The sequence below is a fragment of the Bufo gargarizans genome, chromosome 5 (genome assembly GCF_014858855.1).
Source record: "Bufo gargarizans isolate SCDJY-AF-19 chromosome 5, ASM1485885v1, whole genome shotgun sequence".
In the NCBI taxonomy this organism is placed as follows: domain Eukaryota; kingdom Metazoa; phylum Chordata; class Amphibia; order Anura; family Bufonidae; genus Bufo; species Bufo gargarizans.
The window spans coordinates 395,546,965-395,559,747 of record NC_058084.1 but is presented as its reverse complement, the minus strand read 5'-3'; the positions used below and the strand labels follow the sequence as shown (position 1 = coordinate 395,559,747).

General features: G+C 49.9%; 1 protein-coding gene across 1 annotated transcript in view; it reads right to left on the bottom strand.

Annotated features, from left to right (window-relative positions):
• Positions 1 to 12,783, bottom strand: part of LOC122939473 (ATP-dependent translocase ABCB1-like) — a 578,859-nt gene that overhangs the window by 201,845 nt on the left and 364,231 nt on the right. The window contains exon 18 of the mRNA XM_044295545.1: positions 8,220 to 8,303. Coding sequence (XP_044151480.1) covers positions 8,220 to 8,303 — 84 coding nt within the window. The remainder of the gene's footprint in view (positions 1 to 8,219; positions 8,304 to 12,783) is intronic.

Below are 12,783 nucleotides of genomic sequence, written 5' to 3'. Positions count from 1 at the left end.
GAGTGGCAAGGTGAAATGGTGTGGAGATGGCATCATGAGGAGTCCACATAGTGGCACAATGACAGAGTCTAGATAAAAGACTGAGACCACAGATTGTTTAGAAAGATACAGATAGAAACAATCTGTGGAGCTGTATCACGGTCTCCTGCAGATTAATGCAGACCAGGGCACTAGCTATAGGGGAAGCAGCAGCTTTGAGGCCCATCCAGGAGGAGGATTAATGGATTTGGTCAGGGCCCCCTCAACAGTAATACACAATAGAATGATATACAGTCTCATTATTGACAGTGTATAAAAGTGAACAGCTGCCAGCCCTGGTCTAAGAGAGCGATCTTTACTAGCCACAGGAATGGGAGAGGCACAAAAGGAAGGGGGTCGCTAAAAAATTACCGTGGGATGAAGCCCCATCTAAAAATTGGCTGTGGGGCCCAGTCAATTCTAGCTACGCCACTGATGCAGCCCAAAAATTCAAGTTGGGTTTATCATTTACAAAACCTTAAATAAATTGTGGGCCTGGGATTCAGTTTAAGCCTTTTAAGCAGCATCACCATTAGCAGCAGCATGGTGATAAAAATGAGTGGCAAGTTGACATGGTGTGGAGATGGCAGCATGAGGAGGCCACATAGTCTTGATAAAAGACTGAGGCCACAGATTGTTTCCATTTGCATCTTTCTAAACAATCTGTGGAGCTGTATCACGGTCACCTGCAGATTAATTCAGACCAGGGCCGTAGCTATAGGGGAAGCAGGGGAAGCTGCAGCTTTGGGGCCCTGACCCTGAAGGGGCCCATCTAGGAGGAGGAGGACTAAAGGATGTGGTCAGGGCCCCCTCAACAGTATTACAAAATGAAATTAGATACAGTGACAGTATAGACAGTGTATAGAACTGATGGAACAGCTGCCGGCCCTGGTCTGAAAGAGCGATCTTTACTAGCCACAGAAATGGAGGCGGCATGAAATGAAGGGGTCGCTAAAAAGGATGGAGCCCCATAAAAAAATTTGCTGTGGGGCCCAGTCAATTCTAGCTATGCCACTGATGCAGCCCACACATGCAAGTTGGTTTATCGATTACAAAACCTTAATTAAATTGTGGGCCTGGTGATCAGTTTAAGGCCTTTTAAGCAGCATCAGCATGGTGATAAAAATGAGTGGAAAGGTGACATGGTGTGGAGATGGGAGCATGAGGAGGCCACATAGTGGCACAATGACAGAGTCTGGGTAAAAGACTGGGGTCACAGATTGTTTAGAAAGATGCAGATGGCAATAATCTGTGGCGCTGTATCACCGTCACCTGCAGATTAATGCAGCCATCAAATTCAAGTTGGGTTTGTCAGTTCCACCTCAGCTCAGCAGCAGGCCCGCACTTAAAATCTTTTACGGGGTCAGCTCATATGCAGGCCCGCAACTCATGCTGCCTTGCTTTGAAGTACTAGCCATAGCCGTTTATCAGGCTCCTGTCATGGAACCATGAACCGGACGTACAACAAGAGATAAGTGGAAATAAGAAGGCTTTATTGAAAATCAAGCTGTAAGGCGAAAGTCCAAACGGATGGCTAAACCGAAGCAGGGTCTTGCGAAGCCAGAGGTCAGGAACCAGAAGGGTAGTCAGACGAAGCCTGGATCAGGAACCAGCAGGGTAGTCAGACGAAGCCTGGATCAGGAACCAGCAGGGTAGTCAGACGAAGCCAGGATCAGGAACCAGAAGCAGCAGCAGTCTTAGAAGCATGTGAACACAGGAGGACCAAGCAAGGAACTGAAGCCACAGACCTCCTATATATATGAGCTAGGCATCCCGCTCCTCCCAGTGGGAAGGAGCAGCCGCAGGGTGGGAGGCTACAAGAAACCCAGAAACCAAGATGGCCGCCAGCACATGTCAAACGAAGGAGAACAGCAAGAAGGTAAGACCATGACAGTACCTCCCCCTCAAGGGCCCCTCCTCCGCGGAGTAAAGAACGGTTTCTGAGGGAACCGTGCGTGGAAGGCTCGGAGCAAGGCAGGAGCATGGACATCTGCGGAGGGAACCCAGGAACGCTCCTCTGGACCATAACCACGCCAATGGACCAGAAACTGCACCCGACCGCGGACCAGGCGTGAGTCCAGGATATTGCTCACCTCATACTCCTCACGATTGCCCACTTGGACCGGACGAGGCCGAGGAACCGAGGAAGTGAAACGATTACACACCAGTGGCTTCAACAGGGAGACATGAAACACGTTGGAGATCCGCATGCCAGGAGGAAGCGCAAGGGCATAGGCTACCGGGTTTACCCTGCGAAGCACTCGGAAGGGACCAACAAAGCGAGGTGCCAGCTTGGGAGTGGGCACTCGAAGGTTGAGGTTGCGGGTGGACAACCATACGCGGTCTCCGACCTGGTAGGAAGGAGCGGGTGCTCGTCTGCGATCAGCCTGGAGTCTCTGGCGCTGCGCAGAGACCTCAAGGGATCTCTGGATCTGTACCCAAGAAGCACGTAGGACGGAAAGGTGATCCTCCACAGCCGGAATATCCTGTGGAGAGAATACCTCCGGTAACACGGCAGGTTGGAACCCATAATTGGCCATGAAGGGAGACGTCCCAGAGGAAGAGTTCACCGCCGTGTTCCTGGCAAACTCAGCCCAAGGCAGGAGGTCAACCCAATTATCTTGGTGATCGGAGACATAGCAACGAAGGAATTGCTCCAAGGCCTGATTGGATCGTTCTGCGGCCCCATTGGACTGAGGGTGGTAGGCCGAGGAGAAAGAGAGATGAATCCCCAACTGGGAGCAAAAGGCGCGCCAGAACCTGGACACAAACTGACTCCCCCGATCCGACACAATCTCCTTGGGCAACCCGTGCAACCGGAAAAACTCCCTGGCAAAAATCGTGGCCAACTCTTGTGCAGAGGGTAACTTCTTGAGAGGAACACAGTGGCACATTTTGGAAAACCGATCCACAATCATGAGAATGACCGTATGGCCTCGGGATGCAGGGAGGTCCACAATGAAATCCATCCCCAGGTGTGACCATGGACGCTCCCCGGTGGCTATGGGTTGCAAAAGGCCCAACGGAAGGTGCCGAGGGGACTTACTCTGGGCACAAACGGAGCATGCCGCTACATATGCGGCGATGTCGGAACGTAGAGAAGGCCACCAGAACAGACGTGAAACAGCCCAGGACAGCTGATTCTTTCCAGGATGCCCTGCGGCCTTGGAGTTATGGTAGGTTCGCAACAACCGAGTGCGCAACTCCTCAGGCACAAAACATCTGCCGTTGGGTCTCCCAGAGGGAGCACCAGATTGAGCCGCCAAAATCTGCTCACCCAGGGGAGAGGTCAGGCTGGTGCGAATGGCGGCCAGGATCTGATTCGGAGGTATGACCGAAGTCGGAATCGACTCCTCCCCGGACAGCTCGGAGTACTGCCGTGATAAGGCATCCGCTCTGATGTTCTTGGAACCGGGTAGGTAGGAGACCACGTAATTAAAACGTGACAAGAACAGAGCCCATCTGGCCTGACGTGGTGTCAATCTCTTGGCCTCAGAGAGGTAGGTCAGATTCTTGTGGTCCGTCAGGATGAGAACCGGAACCACCGAGCCCTCGAGCAAGTGCCTCCATTCTTTAAGGGCCTGCACGATGGCCAATAACTCCCTGTCACCAATCTGATAGTTGCACTCCGCGGAAGACAGTTTCCGGGAGTAAAACCCACAAGGAAGCAGAGGACCCTCTGGTGTTCTACGCTGAGACAGAAGGGCGCCTACTCCCGTCTCAGACGCGTCCACCTCGAGGACAAAAGGCAACCCAGGGTTGGGATGCGACAGAATCGGAGCCGACACAAAGGCGGACTTTAGAGCCTCAAAAGCTCGGATGGCCTCGAGCGGCCAGACCTGGGGATTACTGCCCTTCCTGGTCAGATCCGTGAGAGGCTTGGCTAGCATGGAAAAGTCCCTGATGAACTTCCGATAATAATTGGCGAAGCCCAAAAAGCGCTGCAGGGCACGAAGACCACTGGGCTGGGGCCACTGTAAGACAGCCGAAACCTTCTCAGGATCCATGGAGAACCCCTCAGCGGAAATGATGTAACCTAAGAAGGTCACCTGGGATCGGTGAAATTCGCATTTCTCAAGCTTACCGAACAGCTTGTTCTCTCGTAACCGTTGCAACACTCGTCTGACATCCAGAATGTGGGCCTCCATGGATTCAGAATATACCAAGATGTCATCCAAATAGACCACCACACACTGCTGCAACAGGTCACGGAAAACATCGTTGATGAATTCCTGGAAGACTGCGGGCGCATTGCACAACCCAAAGGGTATAACCAAGGATTCATAATGACCGGTCCTGGTGTTAAACGCGGTCTTCCACTCATCGCCCGCCTTGATCCTTACCAGGTTATATGCCGCCCTCAGGTCGAGTTTGGTAAAGACCGTGGCCCCTTTGAGGCGATCGAACAGCTCGGAAATCAAGGGTATCGGGTAAGCGTTCTTGATCGTGATGCGATTGAGACCCCTGTAATCGATGCAAGGCCTCAACTCACCGCCCTTCTTTTTCACAAAGAAAAATCCAGCCCCTGCCGGGGACGAGGATTTGCGAATGTGTCCGCGTGAAAGCGCCTCCCTCACGTACTCCTCCATGGCCTCATTCTCCGCTACCGACAGTGGATAGACTTTGCCACGAGGAGGAACGGCACCAGATTGTAACTCTATGGCACAATCGTATGGGCGGTGCGGAGGTAGGGCAACCGCACGCACCTTATCGAATACATCCCGGTACTCCTCGTATTCAGGAGGCAACAGAGAGTCCGAGGAAGTACACAGCAACTTGACAGGCCCATGGATGCAACTAGCCCCACACTGCGGTGACCACGAGAGGATCTCGGCCGATCTCCAATCGAAAGTCGGATTATGCTTCTGGAGCCAGGGGTACCTCAAGACCACCGAGTAGTGTGGAGACGAAATAACCTGGAGACAGACCGACTCTCTGTGAACGGCACCAATGGCCATCCCCACTGGAAGGGTCTCATGAGTCACGTGTGGCGGCAGAAGGGGTCTGCCGTCTATCGCCTCAAGAGCCAGTGGGGAACCTCGAGGCTGCAGAGGAATGGAATTGGCGGCAGCGAACACACTATCAATGAACAAACCACCAGCACCAGAGTCCACCAACGCCTGGGTCGTCACCGAGCCCCCGACCCAGGAGAGGACAACAGTAATCAGTGGTTTGTCAACACGGGAAACCGGGGACGAGGAGACTCCACCCAAGATCTGCCCCCGACAGGATCTCAGGTGCGAACGTTTCCCGGACGGTTCGGGCATGCCAACCGAAAATGCCCACCGAGACCACAGTACATGCATCGGCCCTCGCGTCTCCGGAGTACCCTCTCCCCCTCGGACAGGCGAGCAAACCCCAGCTGCATGGGTTCACCCCCAGACAAGTCATCCCCAGGAAGCGTGGGAGGAGAGGGAGGCACGGGTGGGACAGCAAACGTAGGCGCCAATCTGTTAGAAGACCTCCGCAGGCTCTCCTTAAAGGAAGGTCTCTCCCTGAGTCTGGTGTCAATCAAAATCAGGAAAGAAATAAGAGACTCGAGCTCCACTGGTAGGTCCTTAGCTGCAACCTCATCCTTCAAGGCATCCGAGAGACAATCAGAGAAAGCAGCGACCAGAGCCTCATTATTCCAGCCCACCTCTGCTGCCAGGGTACGAAACTCAATGGCGTATTCAGCTACGGATCGTGAACCCTGTCTGATGGACATAAGGAGCTTCGCAGTAGAGGCAGCACGAGCCGGCACATCGAATACCTTCCGAAGAGAAGCAACAAAACCGGAAAACTCGGCAACCACCGGATTGTTGTTCTCCCATAAAGGGCTGGCCCAGGCCAAGGCCTTGTCCGAGAGCAGCGAGATCAAGAAGCCCACCTTTAATCTCTCAGTAGGAAAGGCATGTGGCAGCAACTCGAAATAAATGCCCACCTGGTTAAGGAAACCTCGGCACTGAGTTGGCTCTCCCCCAAAGCGCTGTGGAAGGGGGGCAGAACCGGTCATACCCCGAAACACCGCAGGCGCAGCAACAGGTGTCGGGGTAGACTCTGGCGCAACAACCGGAGCGGCAGTAGGAGCGGGCCCAGGAGCGACAACCGACCCATCGGCAACGGAAGCTAAATGAGCCGTGCGTTCAAGCAGGGTTTGCAACGCCACAGCGAACCGACCCAACAGGTGATCCTGCTGATCAAGTCTGGCAACCAGCGTAGGTAGCGAGGATGGCCCTGTACCGTCAGAATTCATGGCTTGGTCCTAATGTCATGGAACCATGAACCGGACGTACAACAAGAGATAAGTGGAAATAAGAAGGCTTTATTGAAAATCAAGCTGTAAGGCGAAAGTCCAAACGGATGGCTAAACCGAAGCAGGGTCTTGCGAAGCCAGAGGTCAGGAACCAGAAGGGTAGTCAGACGAAGCCTGGATCAGGAACCAGCAGGGTAGTCAGACGAAGCCTGGATCAGGAACCAGCAGGGTAGTCAGACGAAGCCAGGATCAGGAACCAGAAGCAGCAGCAGTCTTAGAAGCATGTGAACACAGGAGGACCAAGCAAGGAACTGAAGCCACAGACCTCCTATATATATGAGCTAGGCATCCAGCTCCTCCCAGTGGGAAGGAGCAGCCGCAGGGTGGGAGGCTACAAGAAACCCAGAAACCAAGATGGCCGCCAGCACATGTCAAACGAAGGAGAACAGCAAGAAGGTAAGACCATGACAGCTCCCTCTCCGAAATCGAACAATAATTCCCTTTACCGGTGGTCACCATGTTAGGTATGTAAGGGAAGATAGGGAAGATATCCTAATGGGTCATGGGCATCACAGGGACGTGCGATCAGGCAGAAGTTATCTAGAGTCAACAAAGCGGCAGCAGGGCCTTTCCGGTATAACGTTTCCTCATCCAAAATACCGCAGTGACATTCCCTGTAATTTTTTATTATTCATTCCAATAATAGGGCATCTTAAGAGTCCTGTATTGTTCTTTATCGTCACTACCTCCCCGAGTCAGGAGTGGGTAATTGCCATGCGCCTGCCGCATTCCTTGGATGTTTCTGCTTTAATAACTTGTCCCTCCCTCTCTGGGTGGTTCACAATTATGACAAAAAAAAGTGGCAAGGCAACAACAGCCAATCAGATTTCAGCCATTGACCTCCCTTGGATGTGGTATCCCTTTCTCAAGCTCCCTCTCCGTCATCGAACCCTGATTCTCCGTTACCCGTGATCACCATGGTAGGCGCAGAAAAGAACAACGAAAGTTGATAGGGCAGACATCCAAATGGATCGTCGCCGTCACGAGGATGTGCAATCGCCCAGAGGTTATCTAGAGTCACCAATGCGGCAGCAGGCCCTCTCCCCTAAGGTTTTAGATGGTCAGATCAGCAGGCCCTTGCTCGAAATGTTTTTGAAGGTCATCAATCATAATTTTTCAAGGGTGTGTATGATGCCTTCCTCCTGTGTAACAAAGGGTGTTTTGGATTGCCAGTTTCTTGTAATTTTTGGCAGCCCTTTCACTTAGTTCATAGGCTTTATGAGTGTAGGAGTCCCACTACCTGAACAATTGTACCACAATGTGAATGAGGCCCTCCTTTATGTGATATACAGGCTTTTTCGGAGTGCCTCTTGCTTGTAATTTTTTTGCAGCACTTGCACTTTATATAAATTTAATATATAGGATAGAATGTTTCCTAACAAATTTTCCTGTAAAATATTTTTTTTGGGGGGGTTTTGTGCGTATTTTTGTCAGTCTGTAAAAGTGGCGTACAACTCGGACAACATGGTTCCCAGCAGCGACCTAGCAGCCCAAGATGCATTCAGACATCGTCCCCATGGTGTTCCCGATCCATTTTGTTGGTGTTTTGGTCACCTTCTGACCTTTTCCAATGGACCAGGCACCCTCCCCTCTTCAGAGCAGGGGGTGCCTTGTTGTCTCCCATTGACTTCCATTATACTCGGGTGCTCGGCCAAGCACACGAATATAGCAATGTGTTCGGCCCGAACACCCGAATATTTTGATGCTCGATCATCACTAATTGCTACAACGAAGAACGAGAAAGTTCGGCTTCACGACAAATCAAATTTGTCCAGAAATAGTGTAAAAAAACACGAATGACAGCTTCTATTATAATGACAGGATTTCAGTGCAATTGTAGGACTTGATATTTATCTGATACTGTTCTCTTGTTAATACATATGTACATTACATTACTTATACTTACTTTTTTAATCTCAGAAGTATCCATTGAATGTCTTGTGAGAAGGGCACCCACAGCATTTTCATGGTTATCAAAATAGGCCATTTCCTATTACAAAGGGATTGAAAGGGGCATTATATTATTAAGACAGTTATATCCCAAGCATATTTAAGGGTTACGGGAATGGCCTGCAAAACGAAGTGCACAAAGTTATGGATCAGCAATGTTAAGATAAGTGGAATTGAACTGCTGTTTAATGCTTTCACTGGGTTTCTAGCATCACTCCTGTATCACCTTTTTTTTATTATATTTTTTTATTTAAAACTTTACAGTCACAGTAACATTCTACATCTATACATACATGTTTTAGTGTGACCGAGCAAAAACTTACAATAAACAAATACATATTTCTGAGAGGCAGCTTTCGTTCCGGGGATCATCCTCACAAATACCTTCGCAGACAGCAGATTTCCATGTCCCAACTCGTGCTTCATTGCGACACAAACACAAACAAACAATACAAAAATAAGTTGAAAGCCTGCCCGTCTGGGCTCTACCTAAACAAAGTATATACCTGACTCACCTAAGTCACCCTTCACACATACGTGAACCCGTACGGCTTTCGCAGCCTAATGTCCATCAGTCTCCTGGCTGTTACCACACCACTGTCTTTTGGGGGATTGTGGTCTAGTCGTCTGCCCGATGCTGACCATGCAACCCTTATCCCTAGGAGTTGCGGAACTCCCCAAATCTCAGGCTAATCCCAGCCTCATTGTCTCTCAGCACTCCCAGCTCAGACCACACACAGAACCAGCAGCGTCGCTAGGTCAAAACATTCAGGACTTGAGCCCCTGATGTTTTGTCCAGGGCCCCGAATGTTATGGCTGGTAGCTATAAAACTGCCTCGCCGACCCAAGTACGGCGATACAGTTGGATTAATGTGGCCGCTTGCTTGTAGAACGGCGCGAACGGTCACCAAGCAACTGCCTGTGCTGGGTCTAAGACAGCAAGATAATTTCATCACGCACGCCTGCGTCAAGACACAGACGGCGTGGTGACTTCAACATGCCCGTCTGAATCCAGAAGACTGCAACTTGGACCTCCAGCGGTGGGAAGTCAGGTGAGTATTTTTTTATATCGTGTCCACAGTGGGGACTTTGAGAATGCTATGGGCACTAAATGTTGGCATTATACCTGCTGAAGCCACTGTGAGATTGATTATAACTACAAGGGCATTTGCAAATACTGGGGACACTGAAGAGGTCATTTTACATGGGTGCACTATGTGGGGGCCATTATAACTATTAGGGGGCACTATAAGTATTGCTGGAACTACAGGGGCATTATACCTTCTGAGGCCCCTTAAAAAAGGGTATTTTAACTATAGGGGGAACCACAGGAGGGCCTTATAACTACTTGGGCACTATAGGAGGATATTATACCTATGGTGCAGAACAGGAGATGCTTAATACTACTGGGGCACTACAGGATGATATTATACCTATTTGGGGCACCACATGAGGGCCTTATTACTACCGGGACACTACAGGAGGGTATTATACCTATTAAGGGCACCACAGGAGGGACTTATTACTACTAGGGCACTACAGGAGGGCATTATACCTTCTGAGGCACTACAGGAGGACACCCTGGTCATACAAATACTCGTTGACGGCTTTTTCTTGTTGGAGCAGGCGGTCGAACATTAGGATTGTTGAATTCCAACATGTCGGGCTGTCGCAAATCAAGCGCCTCACTGGCATGTTGTTTCGGCGCTGAATGTCTGAAAAGTGCGCCATGGCCGTGTAGGAACACCTGAAATGGCCACACACCTTCCTGGCCTGCTTGAGGACGTCCTGTAAGCCTGGGTAGGAGTGTTGAATTACAACGTGTCAGGCTGTCGCAAATCAAGCACCTCACTGGCATGTTGTTTCGGCACTGAATGTCTGAAAAGTGCGCCATGGCCGTGTAGGAACGCCTGAAATGGCCACACACCTTCCTGGCCTGCTTGAGGACGTCCTGTAGGCACCCTGTCGAAAAAAATAAGTTATAGCAATATAGCGAATATTCGAAAAAAAATCGAATATAGAGCAATTTAGCTAATATAGTGCTATAATCTTCTTTGTCTAATAGTTGGAAGTTGAAAAATTCGCAATAAAAATTAGAATCTGAAAATTCGAATTGCAAAAATTCGCATATTACACAATCATTATTTTGCCGATTTTTCAAGTAAAAAAAAAATCTGTCTCTCTTCTCACTGTGGATGCAGCTTCCGAATGAATCTAAAATGGATGCTGTCTGGATGGGAGGGTCTGCTGCTGATTGGCTGGAATGTGTCTGCTGACTGTGAGGTACAGGGTCAAAGTTTACTCAATGATGATGTATAGGGGGCGGACCGAACATCGCACATGTTCGCCCGCAGCGCCGAACGCAAACAAGCAATGTTTGCCAGGAACTATTCGCAACACTACTGTTAAGAGGAGACTGTGTGAATCAGGCCTTCATGGTAGAATATCTGCTAGGAAACCACTGCTAAGGACAGGCAATAAGCAGAAGAACACAAGGAATGGACATTGGACCAGTGCAAATCTGTGCTTTGGTCTGATGAGTCCAAATTTGAGATCTTTGGTTCCAACCACCATGTCTTTGTTCGACACAGAAAAGGAGAACGGATGGACTCTACATGCCTGGTTCCCACCGTGAAGCATGGAGGAGGAGGTGTGATGGTGTGGGGGTGCTTTGCTGGTGACACTGTTGGGGATTTATTCAAAATTGAAGGCATACTGAACCAGCATGGCTACCACAGCATCTTGCAGCGGCATGCTATTCCATCCGGTTTGCGTTTAGTTGGACCATCATTTATCTTTCAACAGGACAATGACCCCAAACACACCGCCTGGCTGTGTATGGGCTATTTGACCATGAAGGAGGGTGATGGGGTGCTGCGCCAGTTGACCTGGCCTCCACAGTCACCGGACCTGAACCCAATCGAGATGATTTGGGGTGAGCTGGACCGCAGAGTGAAGGCAAAAGGGCCAACAAGTGCTAAGCATCTCTGGGAACTCCTTCAAGACTGTTGGAAGACCATTTGAGGTGACTACCTCTTGAAGCTCAAGAGAATGCCAAGAGTGTGAAAAGCAGTAATCAAAGCAAAAGGTGGCTACTTTGAAGAACCTAGAATATGACATATTTTCAGTTGTTTCACACTTTTTTGTTATGTATATAATTCCACATGTGTCAATTCATAGTTTTGATGCCTTCAGTGTGAATCTGCAATTTTCATAGTCATGAAAATAAAGAAAACTCTTTGAATGAGAAGGTGTGTCCAAACTTTTGGTCTGTACTGTATACCATTTAATATGCAGAAGGAGAGCAATAAGGGACTGGGAAGAGGCAGTGCTGCTGATGGTGCATGCAGAGGCCGTGGACCTGGGCGCGGTGAAACCGTGCCTGCTGCCAGAGCACAAGAAACACACTTATCCATGATACCTAGCTTCATGTCCCAGTTTGCAGGGCGACACAGGACACCACTCTTGAAGTCAGACCAATGCAACCATGTGGTTGGTTGGATTGCAGCAGATAATGCTTCTAGTTGGTTAAGCTCCACCCTATCTTCCACAAAGTCCAGTCTCAGTAGAAAAAGTCTGGTCAACAGAATTCTCACCCTGATCCTCCTTCCTCTCATCATGGAGAGTCTTGCCAAACAAGTGATCCCACACTCAGATAGTCAGAGGAGCTCTTTTTATCGCCATTCCATTATTTGGGCCTCTCGCCAAGCCCGCTTGAAGAGGGACATGAGGAGATCGTGTGCACAGATGCCCAAACACATGAGCATCCACAGTCACAAGAAGATGACAGTGGGGAACAGCAATTAGTGTTTCACGAGGTGGATGATGAGACACAGTTGCCAATAAGTTAACGGCAATTAGTGTCTCAAAAGGTTGATGATGAGGATGATACACAGTTGTTGAGGTTGTTGTTGAATCAACAAGTCAGGAGAATGACCAGAGTGAGGAAGTGGAAGAGGAGGTGGTGAATAATGAAATCACTGAATCAACCTGGGAAGGTGGCAAGCCGAGCGAGGACAGCAGTACAGAGAGGGAGGGCAACACTGCAACAGGCTGGAAGAGGCAGTGGGGTGGCAAAAGGGAGAAGGCTTGCCACACCAAACAGGCCAGCAACTGTTCCCCAAAGCACTGCTTTGCGGCAATTTCCCTTGCCAAGGGGCAGGTGTTCCGCAGTCTGACGCTTTTTTGAGGAAAGTGTGGACGATAAAATAATTGTAATTTGCAACCTATGCCGTACCAAAATGAGCAGGGGCGTGAACACTAGCAACCTCACCGCCACCAGCATGATCCGCCACATGGCATCAAAGCACCCTAATAGGTGTGCCTGGGTCCACACCACTGCCTCCTCTTCCCCTGTGTTACATGCTGGCCAATACCCTGTCCAAGACACATGCCCGAATGCCTCCTGCCCTGCACCTTAACCTTCACAAGCACCATCAGCTAGCAAATCCACTTCTGTGTTCCAGCGCAGCGTACAGATGTCCATAACACAGGCCTTTGATCGAAAGTGTAAATACCCT